Source organism: Megalops cyprinoides, chromosome 16 (genome assembly GCF_013368585.1).
Source record: "Megalops cyprinoides isolate fMegCyp1 chromosome 16, fMegCyp1.pri, whole genome shotgun sequence".
Classification (NCBI taxonomy): Eukaryota; Metazoa; Chordata; class Actinopteri; order Elopiformes; family Megalopidae; genus Megalops; species Megalops cyprinoides.
Genome location: NC_050598.1, coordinates 8,316,512 through 8,336,541, shown reverse-complemented (window position 1 = coordinate 8,336,541; position 20,030 = coordinate 8,316,512). Strand labels below are relative to the sequence as shown.

Here is a 20,030-nt window from a genome sequence, read left to right as displayed (position 1 = left end):
AGTTCGAAGCAGAGCTCACCGGTTGCGCAACACACAGGTTGCGTTCCGCTAATGTAAATACTTGAGGAGTAGTCTGGATACTATAACAACAAACGCCTTTGTCCCCGCCTTTGACGCACCTGGCTCGGCTTGCCAAATATGGAGCTGCTTTCCGGCGCGGTGTCCTGTGACAAGTTTCCGAGACGCATAATCGCAGTGTGAATCAAACCGCTTCACCTTCGCCGGCGAACTGTAGTGGAACGCTAACATCTGAAGCATCGCCGTCTGCTTGCCGATACTGCCTGGATCCCTGGTTCGCTCAGAAGCTAAAGAGGTAACGCTATCCGTTTAACATAATTGCATTGGCGTATCTGGTTACTTAAATAACAGCGCATCTCATTGCCGATATGTCGGTCCAGCAATTTCGTGCTTTATTTTCAGTGGCTGATTATAAAGGTAGCTCGGTAATGTTAACTAGATGCCGATCGATAGCAATTAGATGATAACTTCAGAAATCACCAGGGATATGTGTTAACTAACGTTAGTTAGTTCGCGATCTAGCTAGTGTCATAGCTCGCGAGTATTTGGTTTATTTAGGTAGCTAGCTGTTGCATTTGTTCTCGATGTCAGGAACGTTTGGTTTTGGGTAGCGACACACGTGGCGAGTGAATTTAATCTTGTTAGCTAGCCAGCTAGATTAGTCGCTAGCCAGTTAGAATTGCTTGTTAAAATGAAAGAATTATTCGAGTCGGCATCCCGAGCCAGAAACGGGCGATAAAATATTCAACATGTGTTAAGCAAGCTATGTGCAAGTCAGCTGACATGCTTTCCCAGCGAGCTAGAAGTGGGTCATCATCTGCTAGCTAATTAAGAGCCTGATATCTAATTTAAATTGTCTTGAGATTTTGACATGGTGACTGGGTTTCCATAAACCGTATTCGTGCTGGTTGAGTTACTTTCGTAGTTCTTGTTTCAGCAGCCGATGAGCTGTGATGCTCATATTACAATAACTACGTTAGCTAATACTGAGTATTTCCCCTGTTTTTGGCGGTCTGTTGTGTGTTGATATGGAAAGAAATGATGTACAGTGTCAGTGCTGACTGTCCGCATTATCAAGATACGGACTCTCCTTAGACGCTGAAATAAACCACACTAACTATCCACATCGCTTACTACCTAAAGCCGGTTATTGTATACTAACTGGGCTGTCTAGTCTGGAACTAACTAGTTGCAGTGGTGGCTACGGTAACAATGCAAAAGGATCAAAACAAACGAACCCACTTACAGTCACCCCGCGTAGGCGCCAAGGCACACGACTCGGATTTGTTTAGCTAGCTAGCCAGCCAGCATCAATAATGAATGGCGTGGTTGTTTTAAAGTACTGTGTAAACAGCTAGTTGAGAAATGTACAGGGGAACTATATTTTATGTAACGTTAACGGTAACTAGCTAGTTCGGTGTGTGTTTAGCAGCAATGCAAGTTTTTTTAAACTTTCCCGCCTAAATCGTTACTTTTACTTTTAAAGCATCGGGCGTTAGTCATGTTTGTGTCGGGATTAGCGCGCCAACGTTCTTCGTTCAGGTGGCTTTATTCACTAGCTACCTGGCTACCTAACGTTTGTGTTGTTGCTTAGTTGCTAGCTAGCTGCCGTCGTTTGTTCATAAAAATGCTAGCACGAAAAGCTGCCAGCAAGGTCCTCTACACGTCTGCACTTAGTCGGCGAGCTACCACCTCACTGGAAGCATTTAATCAAATGTTCTGAAGCAAGTCCTTAGATCTTTACATCAGAGTCAACTGTTGCACAGGTACGGCTTCCACAATGTTGAAGTAGGCTATATCTGGTGTCTTAATTAGCCTACGTGAAATTCACGATAATGCCCATGGTTGTTCAGATGCATTTTTTATATTAGAGCACTGGTTTTATTGCATTTTATCTGCGTGCTTCGGGACCTAACTGTCGAGATTAAGCGGTTATCAGATACATTTCCGAGGAGAGTAAAAACCACGAAAGAATCTCAAAAAATTGAGGGGATGCGGTAGCAGGAGAAGAAACGGCCAATAACCTTTCGATGAGATATATGGTTTTAGCATCGCAAAGCATTAAATAATAAATTTTACGGGCTCCCCAAGGATTTGTATATTTTGTAGAAAGTGCCATTTGAAAAATAGCCAATCCCGAGTGCGTCTAAGGTGTCCTTGAAAAATCTGAAGTGTGGGAAAGGAAGAACGTTGTGACGCGTTTGGCAAGTTTGCCCCTCTTTTGCAGTGTCATTGGCGATGGGTCTGGCAGCCTGTGCGCTTGCTGTCTGTTGGCACTCCAAGGGTGCTGCTAGGCTACAGATCTCCAGGAATAAGGGGCGTTTAAACGCCAATGCCAGCCAGTTCAAGTTATATAACAGCGCTGGAAACATTTAAGAACAAGAGTGAAATTCAAGGCCTGTTGCGGTTTAATTCTGGCACCGGTACTGGTGTGCCTGGCTGCGGGATGTTATGCGTGTGTTCCCTGCTCCTTAATAAATGCAAAGAACGGAATGCACCGATTTTTGTAATTGTTGGATTTGGAGCAGTCTCATGCGTTGTTGTTTTAAACTAATCGTGCTTGCTCTTGATATAATTAAAGAATATCCATGCCCTGCAGTTAAAAGAATATTCTCGAATTGCTTAAAATTGAGAATTACCTGTATTCCCTTATCTGTGTGTATTGTAAGTCACGTGTCAGCATTGAGTTTAAGGTGTTTGTAGGATCAGGACAGTGGTGTACAAAGCAGTAGTTTTCTTTGGTGTATATGCTCTTTGCACCTTATGGAGGGAATGTGAAAAATATTTGTTGTGCAGGTGGGGCAAGATTCTGAGTCATACATCCATACATCTTAATATCCAGCCATGGAAGTACAAAATGAGTACGTGTACAAATATCAGAGCCCATGGGTTAACCTTAAGGAATGAATCGGCAGCTGTTACTCCAGTTCATAATGACTGAAGTACTTCTGCTCCGCAATAGAAGGCTTGGAGGTGATTGTTTTCCCCAGAGATTTGGTTCCTTTATGTTCCTATTCCTGTCTGTCATTGCCACCTGCAGCATGCAACCTCTTGCCTGTAGCCCCTGCTTGTATGCGTCAGGTTATGGCACCGTGCAGTTGGCTCAGTAAACGCTTTCCAGGGTTGGAAGGCGTACCGTCCGTCTGCCTGGCATTGCAGTCTCTGAGCAGCGGGTGTGATCAGGTGGTGTGCAGCAGCCGTAGGTCAGAGGACTCTCAGATAACTGTCCTTTCTGGACGCACGCGTCCGCCCCTGTCACCTGACCAGTCCGCCGCCCTACCCTGCTGGATCCGGTTCAGGGTGTACGAATGCAAGTTACATCTGTGACCCAACAGCTGGGAGGAGTGTTTGCTCAAGCGAGTGCGTAATGCACACATTAGATGCCCATCTGCACATATTGTGTAAGTGGTGCTCTTCTGCGTGCATGGTCAAAGTTGCACGGTCACACTTCTCCATTTCATTCTTATGTTGTTGGTTGTTAAAAGCACTGTAAACTTGCACTGTGATGGCTGTTTTACTTTGTTCATTTGAGACTAGTGTTTTAGAGACTAGTGTTTTAGAGATATTTTACTATATGGTTCCTCAAACAGAGGGATGGTGTAACTGCCATCATGGTTCATCCTGACTTGTATCATTTATTTTTATTACATTTTTTTGTCTTTTTGGCAGTGGTTCCAAGGTGTCCTGTAATTCAATGCATTGAGACAAGGGAGATACAGTATCCTGTCTCAGTACGGTGTCAGTGAGCTGCAGTTTGATTGGCGGGGAGGGTATAACTCTTTATGAATAATTTTTTTTTTGCTGATGCCAGTCTTTGACCTGGGTTTATTAATATTGGTAGAGAACACCCTCATTAATTCCCAGAACATTTTGATCAAAACAAAACAAACCGAGCCCCCCCCCCCCCCCCCCCCCCCCCAAAAAAAAAGAAAAAAACTAGAACGGGAACAGCAGCATCCTATGAAACGGCAGCTGGTGTGTGCGTGCGTGCAAGCAAGGCATTTATTAGCAGCTGAGTCATCGTCGCCGGACCGACACCTCAATCTCGCGCCGCACTCTCTCCCTGCGTACTCAGCGGCCGACTGGGACGCCGCTGATATTGGCCATGCGAGCGAATTGGATCGGCTGAGTCAAGCTGGGGTCTCTGGGGGTCTGAGTCACACTGAGAGAGCCATCTGCAAGGGGTCGCGAGTGGGTGTCCTTGTCACCCGGCCAGCGTTTTCTCGGGCGCCCACGAGCACACTCGGCTCCCCGCCGTCCCCGCGCGTCCCCACCCCCTCCGTCTGCGTCCACCGATCACGAGAGGAGGGAAGCTCCGGGGACGAGGCCCGCGGGGCAGGGTTAATCTGTGGGGCTGCTGTTCCTGCAAGCCCAATTTAAGCGCCACTTGGAGGCATTACGCCGTCGGGCGTCTGGCTAATAAAAGCCGGGCCCGCTGGTGGGAGCCGGGGGTATGTGTGTCCAATCTCTGAGCGTGTGTGTTGTCGCCGCGGCAGCCTTAATGAGATTGGCCTTTTCGCGGCGCGCATTCTCTGGATAGCGATGGTGAGTGCGCGGCGGCTGGAGTTCAGAAGAAGCCCGGGCGAGGTAACCATGGCAACCGGAGCCCCAGATTCAGCGAGCTGCTGTTTTGAGCCGAGCAGACCGCGTGCACGCAGACGGTTCTCTCCCGCCCTCCCGTGTTCCTTGCTTGTTGCAGGAACATGAGCACTGTTGATACGGAGGTGGCTGTGAGTGTGAGTAGTTGAGCAGCGCTTGGCAGTGAGCAAAACTTTTCCTAGTGGTATTTTTTTTCCATTTGTTTTACTCGCGCCTTCAACTCAGTGAGATCATTAAGAACGTATTGGTCGTTGAGAAAGCACACACTAAGGTAAATATGCATGCATGTTTTAGATGAGACCAGATGGTTGAAAATTTTCCCAGATCCACTTTGTTGCAGACTGTGTGGCCCAACTGAAATGAGATTTTCCCAGGTCAGTGCTGATGTCTAGGTCTGTAACCTCGCAGGCGGCAGAAATTGCGCACCTTGAGCTGAAAAATGGCAGTTGGTATTTAAACTTTCCTGCGTCTCAGCTGTGGGAGGTAATCTGCACAATATCACTGAAGCTCCTTTCATCAGCCTCTTTTTGCCATTCAGGCTGGGCCATGCAGTTTTTGGAGCCTTGTGTGTTCTCCCCTATGTCGAATGTAGGTCATCACTTCCGCTTGTCAGAGGTTACTCACTTCAGCAGAAAGGAGACTCAGCACAGCATTTACAGGTGTGACGTGGGGAAAAAAAACAAACCAAAACAAAAGTAATACTGTTAAAGCTGTTGCTTTGGAGCCCCATGACTACCTTAGGTAAGCATGAAGTGGTTATTCGTGGCCAAGCGGAAGCCGCAGCCAAAACAAAAACCGGCTTGAATGAGTTGTGGAAGCACCTGTAAGAGGGTTATCTGGATTGTGTAATGTGCTGTAATCCTCTTTCGCCTTTGCTGAGAACCACGAGACCCCCTGTTCCTCCTCCCGAGACACGGACCTCGAAATATGGTGCCATTCTCATTATTCCTCCATCAACGGGAGGTCCATAGGTGTCACTGTTGCCTTCCTGTCAGACCCTGACTGTGTGGGGGGGGAAAAATAGCCCTGAAGATCACTTCTGCCACGTAGGACGTGGATTAAAGTACGCAAATCCCTGTGGCCCTCCAGTCGTTAATCCCCTGAGCCCACGGCCTCTGTTACCTCAGCAACGGGTGCAAGTGTTCCAGAGCGCTTGTGACAGTCCTCCGAGTGGTCTGTCCAACACAAAACCACACACCACTTCCTGGCCCCCTTCTTTTAGAGGGGACTCATTTTACCCTCTTACCATGTTATATTCTATATTGTACCCTTTTCGGTTGAGGTTAGGTTTTTCCTCAAGGTTTTTTTGAGGTGAGGAGCAGACAGGAGAGGTGGAGGGGGCGGAAGCGGAGGCGGAGGCGTTCGGGAGCACTTCCTGAGTCCGCATGAGCCGTCCTTGGCGCTTTCCCGTGGGAGAGCGCGGGCGTGCAGATCAGCGAGGCCGTGGCCGCAGGGGATTAGACGCGTTCTCCGCCGAGCGTCCGTCCCGCCCAATCACGCCGCCCCGTTTGAGGCTTTGAGAGGTTTATCGCATTCCGCCCCCGGAGCACGTAGCTCCCCAGACGGGCGACCCCGGTCACCTGAACGGACCGCACCATTCTCTGGCGCGGGGGGGTTGTGGGGTGCGGCCTGCATAGTGGGTTCTACCAAGAGTAGTCAGACATAGCTACACTCCAGCCCACCCCCCATTAATGTAGTTCTGTGTTCCTCTGCTCCTTTTGTAAAGAAATTGAATTAATTGGTTTAATTCTTTTTGGCAGACAGCTTCTCAGAGGATGACTTAAATGGCATCAGCCTGAGAAATGCTTTCCGTCAAAATGGAAGTCACCTGCACTGCAGAAGCGGCTGGTGAACAGGGTGCCTCCGGCCCTCTTCAGGACCTGGGCCGGCACCAGCGACTTTTCATGTAACCGGATTCACATGCTGCCCTTTCCCTACACTAAGGAGCAGACGCCATCTTGCCTGTCCCAGCTCTTTAACCCAGATCATTGGCTGGAACCTACAAGCACAGGAACTCGGTTGTAGTGTTTGGTGGGTGGGCACACTGAAGGTCTGCTCTCATTTCGCAGGATTACTGATCGTAAAATGAAACCTTATGAAGCCACTGAGAGCGATAACCCTCTAAGCCTGGTTTCAGACCTGGTTTTGCCCCAGCTCGTCAGGGCTTCAGGTTGTTTGAAAACGAAGCCATAATCGCCCCTTTGTCTGACTGATTGTCAGGGTGCATTGTCCTCAGGATCGCGGTGACCTTTCAGTCTTAAATCCTCTGCACCTGACTTGGTGGATTCTTTTTCGCCCTTCTTTCCCATCCCATTGATGCTGAGATCATGGGACCGGTTACATAACCGGCCGCGTCTTTGTGAGGAGCTTGCTTTCATATCTGGCAGGGGAAGCTGCCACGGTTGGGTAAAGGTGCTGCAGGAAGCCTGCGCTAAAGTTGATAACGAAGCAGATAAAGACAGCCGGTTTGATCTCGGCGATTCTGCCTTTTTTGGCCCCTTTGAACTTCGGCAGAACGCTAGCGCCGGAAATATAATAATGATAATAATAATATTGCTGTTACTAGAATGGGGAGAAATGAAAACAAATGAGGCCTGTAGGCTGTTTGTTGACGTGTCTGAAAGAAGGGGCCACGTCAGGTGAGGTCACGCAAAGATATGTCCCGAACGGGAAGCGGGGGGCCTGTCTGCACAGGAACACTCCTTCCTTTTGCTTTCATCCACTTCACGTTTGAGGGCACGCCTGCGGAACAAGCCGTGACCCTCGAGCCGTCGACCTGAGAGGACCTCCCCCACTCAGGTGCGCGGCTCTCGGCGACTGCCCAGTGGGCAGAGCCGGCTCGGGCATGAATGAAGCTGTCAAAGAGCCTGTAGGGGACGAGTGGGAGTGCTGGAACGCGATTGGCCGTCGCGCCGGTACGCCTTGGCAGACGCGAGCAGAGGCGCAGTCAGCCTGGTCAAACGGGCGCAGTTTCTCGGGTCGCCGACCGCAGAGAAACCCGATGCCCCGCCGTCAGGATGCGGGGGGCGGGGGTGGGGGTCGGGCAGGGGGGACGGCATCCGCGCCGGACGCTCCGTCTGCCTCTCCGTGACTCGGCGTTCATTGTTCGGGGCGTGTTTGTTCCGCTCCCCATCGAGCGGCGGGAGAGTCCTGCGCGTTCTGTTTTTTCCTGTCTTTCTTGCCTTTGATGATTGTGATCGCACCTCCATTGTATCGCCTCGCCTCCCCCATCAAAGATTAATCGGCTTCCGCGCGGCTCCCCTGTCCCGGCATTTTCCATTCCCTCTCTCTCTCCCACGCCGCTCGGGGCACGTCTGCCACTCCTCACTTTCCCCCCTTCTTTTTTTTTTTTACCCTCCCTCCCTCTGGTTTTCTTTTCACCCACCGCCTCTGTTGGCCAGAATTGTCCCTCAGAGCTGGGTCCTCGGCTGCTCCGCTGCTGCGGGGGGGGGGGGAGTCGCCCGTGTCCCCCGTTGTTACCATGGCACCAGTCTGCCCTCTGTGGGGGAATATTAATTGACGATGGGGGCGGGAGGGTGCACTTATCTCGGGTGTCTCGGCGAGGTGGCCTTCTCCCTGGAGCAGGCCGTTGGGAGTCAATGCCCGAGCGGCACCTGAATCACCGGTGAAGAGGGCGTACTTGGGTGGGCTCGTGCGATTTGGGAAAAGAACCTCTTGGCTGTTGGACCTCAAAGAGGGCTGCCGTCATGCAGTCCCTGTCCCTGACCCGTGCAGCCCCCGGGCACACAGAAGCCGTCAGCCGTGCGTATGCACCAGCGGGAGACTTTGGCCACTTCATCACGCCCTGACGTCACACTCCCAGGTTATGTAAAGAGGGACTCCGGCACACTTTCAGGCCTTGGCCTGCTTACAAGGCAGCCATCTTTCTAATCTTGGTTTCGTTCGCTCCTAGTTATCTCGACTCATTGCATATAGGTAACAGCAGTCACTACATTTAGTCATTTAGTGGTCGTCTTCTCTTGTGACCTCCAGCTCTCTACCGACACACCTCTATGCAGAATGACTATAGACTGGCACAGTAGTGGTATCACTGAATGTATTTTAGCCTGTATGATTATCTTTTCAGTCTAATCAGGTGACAAAACTTTCATACTTTCTTACTCAGTTGTAATCCCTGCTCATTAATGCCTTGGATCACTTCAGAGACTCAAAAAGGAATTAGGTGTGTGTGTATGTGTGTATATATATGTGTGTGTGTGTGTGTGTGTATATATGTTACATAACTGCATAGTTGTGCAAATATGTGCGTGCGTTGTGAGCCGCTTCAGGTTAGGGTCAGCCAGCACGCCCATTGCAAAACTGGCCCACTTACACACGGTTATGAAAACGAAAAGCATGCCAAAGAGGTCGTCTTTCAAGAAGTCATAATAAAAAGTATCTCCCTTAGTGGTAGTTTGTACGTTTCTTGTCTTCGTTTTCAGGGTGTGGCGTTATAGTAGGGTGGATGAAAGGAATGTCCAAATTCAGGCTTACGATAGCATTACAGTACAAAAGCTTTCAGCTTGTGTTTGGCCTTCAGTTTGAATGTTCTTTTTTCATTCACAGGAAATGTGCTTGTATATCATCTTTGCAATTTTAGCACAGACTGAACTCTAGAAGCATCCAGCAACCTGTCTGGTTATGCATTCCTCTTCTTCTTCTTGTCTCCTACTCACTTCCTCATTCCTGTGTTTATAGTTGTCTCTGATTGGTAGGTTAGTGAAAGAATTGTGACCTCCCATCTCATTGTGTAACCGTGTCCTTTTCCCTCCCAAACTCTCCTCCCTCTAGACACTTGGACTCGCTCTCTTTTCCTCTACACTTGCTCCGAACTGAAAGACGTCCCGCCATGGCCAACAAAAAGCTGGCCTCGTTCGGCAAGGTGCTCCTTCGTCGCCGCATGCTGGACTGCAGCCAGGAGGAGACCCGCTTCGCCCGGTGCCTGTCCACGCTCGACCTCGTCGCCCTGGGCGTGGGGGCCACGCTGGGGGCGGGCGTCTACGTGCTGGCGGGCGAGGTGGCCCGGGACAAGGCGGGCCCCGCCATCGTGCTCTGCTTCCTCATCGCCGCCCTCTCGTCGGTCCTGGCGGGGCTCTGCTACGCCGAGTTCGGCGCCCGCGTGCCCAAGACGGGCTCCGCCTACCTCTACAGCTACGTGACGGTGGGCGAGATCTGGGCCTTTATCACGGGCTGGAACCTCATCCTCTCCTACGTCATTGGTGAGTCGGGGGACAGGGGACAGAGAGAGGCTTGCGGTTTTGTTCAGGGATGCACACGTGCCAGCTCATGCAAACCAACACAATGGTGACAAATGCAAAGAACACCGGGACACAGCGAGATGAGAACACGTGCATATCCGATACCGCGGTAGCAGGCATATTGCATGTATCATATAACAAAAGGAAGCAAAGGTCAGGCGTTCGGTATCTCACCAAAGCAGTTCCTTTCTCCAGGAAATGTACGCTGAATAGGAATTTGATGAAAGCATGCACGACGTGCATAAAGGATGCTCATAATATATTGGGAACACGAGGTGATGACACTAATACTTGAACGTTGCTTTGACTTGCAAATTCCATGCAGGTCTGATGAAAGCACTGCAGATTTCAGGAGGTATGTCATTAGATACGGGAAGGAGGGTTGAACTGAAGTGGGTCTGAAGAACAGTGAAGGGTCTCTTCCAGAGGAGGGGACAGGCAGTGCTCTCCTCCGCTGAAGAGCCCTAGAGTAAAGGATGAAGCCTGCTCAAGCTCATCTTAGCATCCTATTTTGAGCTCTCTCTTTCTCTCTCTCTCCCTCCCTCCCTCTCTCTCTTTCCCTCTCTCCCTCTCCTTCCATTCCTCAGGCACAGCCAGTGTGGCACGAGCCTGGAGCTCCACCTTCGATAACCTGGTGGAGCAGAAGATCTCCAGCTTCTTCAAGGCCTTCATGGCGATGAGGGACTCAGGGGACATCCTGGCCGAGTACCCGGACCTCTTCGCCCTCATCCTGGTCATGCTGCTCACTGGTGAGGACCCTCCTTCCCTACAGCCACAGCATAGAAGTCCCCCAACAACAAAGCATTGAATCACAGCTCAGACCTCAAGCCAAGCATCTATTTTCCATAGCCGGTCAGGGCAAACCCTGATAATATCCCAGCCCACTTAATGTCACTCAAAATGTACTGTAAGGTTCCCGTGCTGCTGTCTTGAACTCCACCTTTTTGTTTGAAAACCCAGTAGTTTTGCAGCACAGATTGGGGAGGGAAAGAGACTTTGTTTTCGTGTTGTTGATCTCGCGGGCACCATCTGGCCTGGCAGAACAATGCTGACGGCGACGGCGCATCTCTCTCGCCTCTCACAGGGCTGCTGGCGTTCGGTGTGAGCGAGTCGGCGCTGGTCAACAAGATCTTCACGGGGATCAACCTAGTGGTGCTGGGCTTCGTCATCATCGCGGGCTTTGTGAAGGGGGACACCAGAAACTGGAGCCTCACCGTGGAGGACTACGTCAACAGCACCAACGTCACCTCGCCAGAGTGAGTCACAAGGAGGCTGCCACAGTCACCCGCTCCTGTGGTGGTGATGGGTTTGCCAGAGCCGAGAAGCTGGGTTTTAGGATGGTTACAGACTGTGGTGTTAATTATTTAATTGGTTATATAATTGTCAAGCTTTCGAATTTTGGCTCAGACTATGGAACGGAACGTGTTTGCTTAATCAGGACCGTTTTTAAATTTCTTTTCTGTGTGAGCACAGTGCACTGACTTCACACGTGATTGACCCTCCACCTCCCCTCCCTCAGGCAAATTGAGAACATGTTTGGCACGGGTGGGTTTGCTCCGTTCGGGTTCAGCGGCATCCTGTCCGGCGCTGCCACCTGCTTCTACGCTTTTGTCGGCTTCGACTGCATCGCCACCACAAGTACGTCCCTCCCTCTCTCCCAGAGTGATTGGCACACTCACATTGTGTCGAAAATATTACATCAAACATGTACAGTACCAGTCAAAAGTTTGGACACACCTGATTAAGATAATGACAAACATGCATTCAAAGACAGTTTTATTAAAAGACTTATGCTTAAATACTTGATATTTGTTTCCTAGACAAATATAAATCAGAAAGTTGATGCCTATGTATGAATTTCTTTCAAAAATATTTTTTGCCTATTTTGAAGAATGTAAAACATAAGAGTTTTGATTTGTTTGTAACACTTTTTGGTCAGCGCATAATTCCATTTGTGTTGTTTCATCATTTTCATGTTTCATGTCTTTAGTATTATTCTAAAGTGTGGGAAATGGTAAAACTAAATAAAGAAAGGTGTGTCCAGACTTTTGACTGGTACTGTATTTTGCTCTCTTGCGGTCGGGCTGAGTAGCACACCGCAGAGGCACTGACCCTCTGTCCCGCTGGTGTTTCCGTCGCAGGCGAGGAGGCCAAGAACCCCATGCGCTCCATCCCCATCGGCATCGTGGCCTCCCTGCTCATCTGCTTCTTTGCCTACTTCGGCGTGTCGGCCGCCCTCACCCTCATGATGCCCTACTACACCCTCAACACCCAGAGCCCGCTGCCCGAGGCCTTCAGCTACGTGGGCTGGGCGCCGGCCCGCTACATTGTGGCCGTGGGGTCGCTCTGTGCGCTCTCCACCAGGTGAGGGCGCTGTTCGCCACAGCGGCCCAGAGGCCAGAATAAAAAATGGAGTCGTGGAGGTAGAAGCAAACCAAAACGTGGCCAAATGGCATGCATTTTCCCCACGTTATGCTTCCAGAAATAATAAGCAACAGCACACACAAAGAAAGTGGTGCAGAGAATTATTGAATTGGAGTTTTGAGAATTTTGCCACGAGTATGATAAAATATATGTCCATGCACATGATAGACATTAGCTTTGCATGTAAGTGTTTTACTTTTACTTCTGTGAGTGGAATCCACCCATGACGGATTTGTGGTATTTGATGGAATTTGACAAGAATGAGAGAGTGGCCTATTTGCACTAACTGGTCTGGCAAGCGCTATGCTGGAATGTAGCTTCTTGCCATTAATCAGGCATGCTTGCCATTTTCTGTCAGTTAGGCATGTCAAAGTCATCCTACCTGAATTTGTTTCCTCCCCTGGTTGACAGGAGGTGTGTTCCAGATGTTGAAGTTGTGTTTAACTAACACAACATCTCCGGCCCCACGCTGGAAATACGGCGTGCTGAGATTTTAGATCAGGCAATGAATTATTACTAGCGTATACGGGCTCTCACAGGAACGCAAATTTTATTACAACCAATCATTGACGTGGTGTTTTTTCGGATGAGTTTAAACCAGCGGTAGCCTGTTTAGGCGACGTACTGGCACTGTTCTTATCCAATCTGCAACTAGTTTCAACTTTCTGTGAGGCGGTGCCAGGAAGTATTTGTGGGGATTACTGCACAATAGGCTAGCATGCATTGAAATAGATGGAGCATAGAAGCGAAACTTTGTGAAGGTTGGCACAGACACAAGCACAATAGAACGGGGGGTGAAAAATAAATGGCAGTAGGCTTGGTTAAATGAAAACGGTAATGACAGACAAACATTCAGTGTATTTTTTCACAAATTATTTAATTTAATTCACAAATTAAATGAGCCCGGGAGCTGCTTTGCACCATGTGTTCGAAAAAAATACAGTATGGGACAAGCGGCAAAAGGTATTGACCGGGCATGATACAGATTCCTCACGCAAAGCAGCTGTTCGGGCTCTTCGGTATACGTCATCATTGCCGGGAGCTGTGGCCCCTGTAGCTGCTGCCACTTTATGATTGCACACGCGGTCTTGGATGGATAAAGTCCGCATTTGTCTTTCAGGATAGCAGTAGCGCTAGTTGACCTGTGCAAAACATCACAGGACAGAACTGCACTCTCCAAACTTAACGTGTCAAATACACAGGCCAGCTACCTATCCACTCACAACATTGCCTGTCAAATTAGGCATGTTTAGCATATAAGCGGTCAAAACAGATGTCCCCCCCCCCCAAAAAAAAAAAAAAACAACAACATTTCAGGCTCAGAAAAATGTGTTGCTTTAAGCCCTGAATTAATCGTATGCGCCTCCGCATCCCTTGCGTTCTGGCGTTGGGTAGCTAGCTTTGCGGATGTAGTGACTCTGATCTCTGTCTCTCTGTCTCCCCCTGCTGGCCGCAGTCTGCTGGGCTCCATGTTCCCCATGCCGCGGGTGATCTACGCCATGGCCGAGGACGGCCTGCTCTTCCGCTTCCTCTCCCGCATGAACAAGAAGACCAAGACGCCCCTGCTGGCCACCATCGTGTCCGGCATCGTGGCGGGTGAGTGGCCGAACGGCCCCGGTTATTCCTCGCTGCTCTCGCGCGCGGTGGCGGTGTCAGCGGAGAGGTAATGGTGTGTCTCCCCCCCTCCCCCCCGCAGCTCTGATGGCCTTCCTGTTCGACCTGGCCGCCCTGGTGGACCTCATGTCCATCGGAACCCTGCTGGCCTACACCCTGGTGGCTGTGTGTGTGCTCATCCTCCGGTGAGTGGAGTGACACGCGCATAGAGGATCACTGAAACACACACACACACACACACACACACACAGAGGCGCCGTTACCGAAATGCACGCACGCTATTTCTGAAATACTCCTGCAGGCACACGCCTACCATCACTGAAATACACATGCCCACAGAGACACTGTTTCTGAAATATGCGTGCGCACACACCATCACCGACATACAAACACACACACAGACCATCCCTGAAATACACACGGGAACACGCACACACACATCACTGAAATATGCCTGCACACACACAGAATGAGAGACTGTAATTGCCTGGAACTGATGAAGTGAGCAGGCATCTGCAATGTCAAAACAGGACTGATTGTCCTGCTAACGGACACGGGACATAAATGACGGTGAAATCCTTATTAGTCCGATGTCCTTGAGTAACCCAGAATTAGCAGTGAAACCACGGCTGGCACAAAATATCTCTGTCCTTCAGGGAATCTTTATTACATTTTCATTATGAACAGATGTGCGTTTTAATGAGGTCCAGCACACATGATAGATGTGTAAATGGAATCTCTGCCACTCCGCTGGAAAGGAAGTGTATGAGAAGAGATAATTTAATGAGGATTCTCTCTTTCTCTGTCTCTTTCTCTCTCTCCCTCTTTTATCCTTATTTCTCTCGATTTCACACCCCTCTCACTATATCTCTCTCCCTCATCCTCTCTGTCTCTGTCTCTGTCTCTGTCCCTCCCCCTCTCTCCCTCCCCCTCTCTCCCTCTGTCTCTGTCCCTCCCCCTCTCCCCCTCTCTCCCTCTGTCTCTGTCTCTGTCTCTGTCCCTCTTTCTACCCCCGTCCCTGTCCCGTCTCTGTATGCGCAGGTACCAGCCGGGCAGCCTGAGCTCGGCCAACCACAGCGAGAAGCTGGAGGAGCTGGCGGGGGCGGAGAAGGCGGCCATGACGGAGGGGGACAGCGGCGACGAGTACGGCCAGGAGCTGGAGACGCGGCCCCTGAAGGAGCGCTTCTCCCTGCGGCTGCTGCTGTCGCCCAGCTGCGACTCTCCCACCAAGACCTCTGGCACCATCGTCTACGTCACCACGGCCGTCATCTGTGAGTGACACCATGACCCCCCCACCCCCATCACTCCATCAGCCCATTTTCTCTGTTTCATATCTGATTCGTTTTTAAAAGTGGACCCCTCAGTGCCTCAGCCTAAACTAACTGCCATCGACCACCGTGTCACACGGTGACTACACTGCAGTCATAAGCTACGTCGTTGAAATGTCCTCACTGCAAGTCCAATCTCTGAGATCGGATACACAAGACTTTGGACACGCAAGATGGCTGAACGGGTGTTCCTTAACTGGCTGGCTCATCTTACCTGCCAGGAAATGGTGCATTGCAGAAGTATCCAATATTGTGTATATGCATTCTTTATGGGTGGTTTTATGGCACGCCATAAAGTTGTACAAACTTGTGCTTTGAAAAAGGAAGCAAACTGATAGCAGTTTGCTGTTTAGCTCCAGTCGTAGCCTACAGGAGCTGTGAGGTGTGTGCTCTGTTGTGATTGGTGTGTAACCGTGCCTTCCCTCTCGTTTGCAGCCGTGCTGTTCACCCTGCTCTGTGTGGTGCTGGCGGTGTGGGGCACCGAGGTGGTGGAGGGCCAGCCCCTGTGGTTGACCCTGTGTGGGATACTCGCCCTCCTCTCCTCCCTCTGCGTGGTCGTCATCTGGAGACAGCCGCAGAGCAAGGAGGCGCTCACCTTCAAGGTACGAGGCCTCTCACAGCCTGAGCGCCGTGTGCTCGCCCTCTGTCCCTGCTTCTTACCTGTTCTTTTTCTTTCCTTTCCCTCTGACTTTATTTATTTATTTGGGGGCTTAAGTTTCTTTGTGGGTCTCTGCTTTCGCATTTCTCTCTCCTCTCTTTCTCCTCTTTCTGCCTGCTGTTATCATCTGTGCCATCTCTGAAGGTTCCTTCACTGTTTCACATTTTGTCTTTTTTGTTCCTCCCCCACACAAAACTTCTCCAGGTGCCCCTGCTCCCTGTTCTGCCATTAGTCAGCATCTTTGTCAACGTCTACCTCATGATGCAGCTGGACGCGGCCACCTGGTGTCGCTTCGCCGTGTGGATGGCCATCGGTGAGTGGGACCGCGCTCTTCTACTGACTGCTTTTATTTATGTCCCCTGATTCTTGTCCGGGTCAGCTGGCTGTGCTCAAAGTTGGCTTAAGATGAAATGCCATAATATCCAATAATGCAATGGCGAAATGTTTGTGGCCCTGAGAACATACTGCAAAGTGAAATTACCACAAATTCAAATCATCAATTCAAATGTCAAATTAGAAAATTACCAAAGAGTACTTGTTCAGTCGTGGTATATTTTTGTTTCCCTATCAGAATTATTTCTCAGGAGAATATTGTTTCATGATATTTTTGTATTGTGAATTGCATTTTGTGAAACGTATCGTAACTGATTGTATCATCTCATGCCTACTCCTAACCCCTCTGTACCCTTCTTCCCTCTCTATCGTCCCCCTCTTAGGGTTCCTCATCTATTTTGCCTACGGAGTGCGGCACAGTTCAGAGGCCACCAGCGGGTCAACCGAGAAGTTCGAACCCGCCCTCCGAGCAAAGAGCCCCATCTACCTGGCGGGGGATGACAGCGAGGCTGAGGCAATGACCCCCTGAGGGAGGCGGGAGGGGTGGGGAACACGCCCCCAGGCCTGGCCCCACCCCTCACTTCCCACAGCAGGAACCCCCAGAGATCAACAGGGACCATCTGTATCGTCCGACCACTTCTAGAAAGATTTCTCTGTAGAACTCTGTCCACCACTACTTAAAGTCTCTTCTTTTTTTTCCCAACCTGCGGGTTGACCCCAGTAATATTTTAACACTGGCCTCTGAGTTGCCAAGTATTTAGATGGTTTTAAGAACAAGGCCTGTTCTGCTCAATTATCATGTGCTTTTTGTGTATTACCAATGTTTTTGCGAGCTGGTATGAAGCGTCCGTGACGGAGCCGCGAAGCGATTCGAGCGAATTGAAGGATGTTTCCTTCTTGGCGCGCTGGCGGCAGTAGAAAGGGAGGGGTTGCCCGTGACGGGAACACAGTGCAAGCAAAGAACGAACAAACGGTTGTGTCGTCAGCAGCCGCCCCCCCACCCATTCGCCGGCGGTGGCGGTGCCGTGCTACAATTGCCTTAACAGCTGTGGCCTCTTCAGGTCGTGTGGTCCTCGGAGGAACCTCCGGGCTGCAGCGGCCACCGCTGTCGGTCGGGACCAATAGCGTGCAAACAGGGTATCGGTGTGCCTGCCAGACCGGTCCCTCAGCGCTAGACGTGAGGCTGCCTGAACCCCGTAGCGGGTGGAGCTCCCAGCTGACTCGCGTGAACCAATCGCCAGACTTTCCCCTGTGTAGCAAAACACTACGATTGGTTCGAAGCAAGCGAGTTGTTGATGGCGCATGACGGTTCCACTTGTTTTGGGGTACAGGATGTCTCACTCCCCCCTTACCAGTCTGGCAGCACCCAGGAGTGGATCCTACTACTACTGTCCCCTGCATTTCAGTGTGCAAGGGCATCATTTTAGGAGCTTGACAATCTTGACTTGATGAAGGTTCTATTTTTATCTTGTTGAGAAGAATGGCTATTTAAAAAGTAATCCGTTAAAAAATATATATAATATACATTTTGATGTATTTTAACAGTGTCCTTATTCATAAAGATACATACATGTATATTTTTGTTAAATACATAGATATTTGTATGTATGGGGAAAACATATGAATTAATTCATGAATATGAAATTGAGGAGGGAGACTCAAATGGGCCAGCCCATTTTTTTTTTTTTTTTGTAGTTTAAAAATGAGAGCTGTGCACACGCTGTTACTGGACTTGTTTGTTGTTTTGGGGGGGGGGGCTTCTAGAAAAAATTGAATATTTATTTTTGTACCTTGACAGATAATCATTAAAAATGTCAACCAGTGTATATATATATCCAGACCTGGTGCAATTAATAGAAATGCATGAAGCATCTGTGGGGGGAGAAGGGGGGTTGGGGTGTTAACAGCTGGGACGGGAGAAATTTTTAGTTTTTTCTTTTTTCTTTTTTTGTATTAGGGCATGGGGGTTGATGGAAAGAGGCCATTTTGCTGTATGCAGTTTTGAGGTCAGGGTTCCATTGGCTGGCATTGTCCACTAGTCTGTGTATGCTTGATGCTTGTTCTCTTTCAACCGAGCTCCGTTAATTAGTCTCATTTGAGCTGTTAATTGGCCGCGGGTATGGATTTAGTATCTCGTGATGGTTATTTAGCTGTTACACCCTTTTTATGTTTGTTTTTGAGAGGTTTGTCTGTGTTGCATAACAAAATACACATGATAGCATTTATTCAGCTTTTTTGTTAATATCTGGCCCTAAAACAAATCTAGGGCAACCATCTCATTTAAGCTCCATTGGTTGTTGAGTGAATTGTTCTCGTACCTAAAACAGTCAGTTGAAACGGCTCCTTGTGCTCAGTTAATCACTCAGTCAGACCTAATTAATTGAAAGCTCTGTTGGAACAAAATCAGGATAGAATTTAGGCCATCAGGACTGACAATGAGGGAAAAAAACAGGAACAGCAAAACAAAACTTGACTGAAGGACTTGTGGCTGTAAAAGATGTCGACTGAGCTGTCATAAGTTACCTGACTGATGGTGCATGCCTGCTTTTGTAAACCAGTCGCAATTTAATTTCAGTTTTTCTGAATCTGTTTTTTTTCTTCTTTCAAAGATTCAGTTTGTTTTGCATGCCTATAACCAAAAGGCAACCCAACATTTGTACAACGGTAGTGACTGGGCTCTTCAAAAATGGCAGAATTGTCTGTCAGCTTACATTTATTTATTTAGCAGACGCTTTTATCCAAAGCGACTTACAGAAGTGCATACAGCAAGTATAGCGACAGTACGGGGACAGGATGTGTACAGTTCCACAATGAGACAGTTCTCAGCTGAGAGCAAGGTCTGTTTGAGGACACAGTACTATCAGATTTGTACAAGTGAGATTTGTACAAGTGAGATTTGTACAAGTGAGATTTGTGAATTTAGGGTCCTGAGTGAAATGCACTGGGCAGCTCGGCCAGTCGGGGCACAGGGCCTGATGCAGTGTATCAGTGCCCCTGGTTTCATATCTTTATCCATCAGCGTTGTTTCACTTTCAGGGAACCCTGACATTTTCACCTGGATCTGACACAGCGCAGCATGCTGCATTTAACACAGGAGGAGTAACAAACCACTCAAACAGGTTTCAAGCTAAACCGGTTTTCAGTGGTGCGGGTTAGAACAGACAGATATTGTCAAACCTCCTATCCCAGAAAATGTGTACAATTTAAGCCAGAGAAGCTTCAGCAATTTTGAGCGAGCAGGGGAATGGCCTCTCGCTGTCTTGGAATTGGGTGCCTTTATTTTCCCCCCTAGAGAGTCTGTGGAACCCGTGAGGAGGGTTGTTTAAGAGAGGGCTTGTCTCAGTGCGAAGCTAAACATGCAGTGTGTCTTAGTCTTTCAGTGTTAACTTGTTTTTTCAGCCTCCAAAACGCACTCAAATTAGCCGTGAGGTGAAGCTGCAGTGGCTATTTCAGTGGTGTTTTTCCAGACAGTTTTTTTTTCTCTTCAGAGACAGTGGTTTTGAATAGATGAACACAGCAGTAACCCTTTCTGTTCCAGGTGGCGTGCTCGAAGTGTTAAGCTTCACCCCAACGTGAAGTACCGCAGTATCCATCTTCATCTCCCGGCCTCCCTAAAACGATCTCTCCTGCTTGTCTTTTACGATCAGTATTTCAGACCCTGGACCATTTCCGTTTTGCTAAATGTATATAAATATTTACAGATGTGTCTCATTTTTATTATTTTTTTTCAATATACAGTTAAATGTGTATTATATTTTGCCTTTGTTTCTAGTGCTGTCTGGTGATTTTTTTTTTCTC

At 49.1% G+C, this 20,030-nt stretch overlaps 1 protein-coding gene across 1 annotated transcript; it reads left to right on the top strand.

Annotated features, from left to right (window-relative positions):
* Positions 1 to 212: 212 nt before the first annotated feature.
* Positions 213 to 17,647, top strand: slc7a3b (solute carrier family 7 member 3b). Its single transcript, XM_036548262.1, has 12 exons — positions 213 to 313; positions 9,409 to 9,836; positions 10,463 to 10,624; positions 10,960 to 11,131; positions 11,395 to 11,513; positions 12,017 to 12,239; positions 13,756 to 13,895; positions 13,996 to 14,098; positions 14,955 to 15,184; positions 15,677 to 15,843; positions 16,104 to 16,212; positions 16,616 to 17,647. Exons 2-12 carry the CDS (start codon positions 9,467 to 9,469, stop codon positions 16,759 to 16,761), a joined length of 1,941 nt encoding a protein of 646 aa, XP_036404155.1. The 5' UTR covers positions 213 to 313; positions 9,409 to 9,466; the 3' UTR covers positions 16,762 to 17,647.
* Positions 17,648 to 20,030: the final 2,383 nt, after the last annotated feature.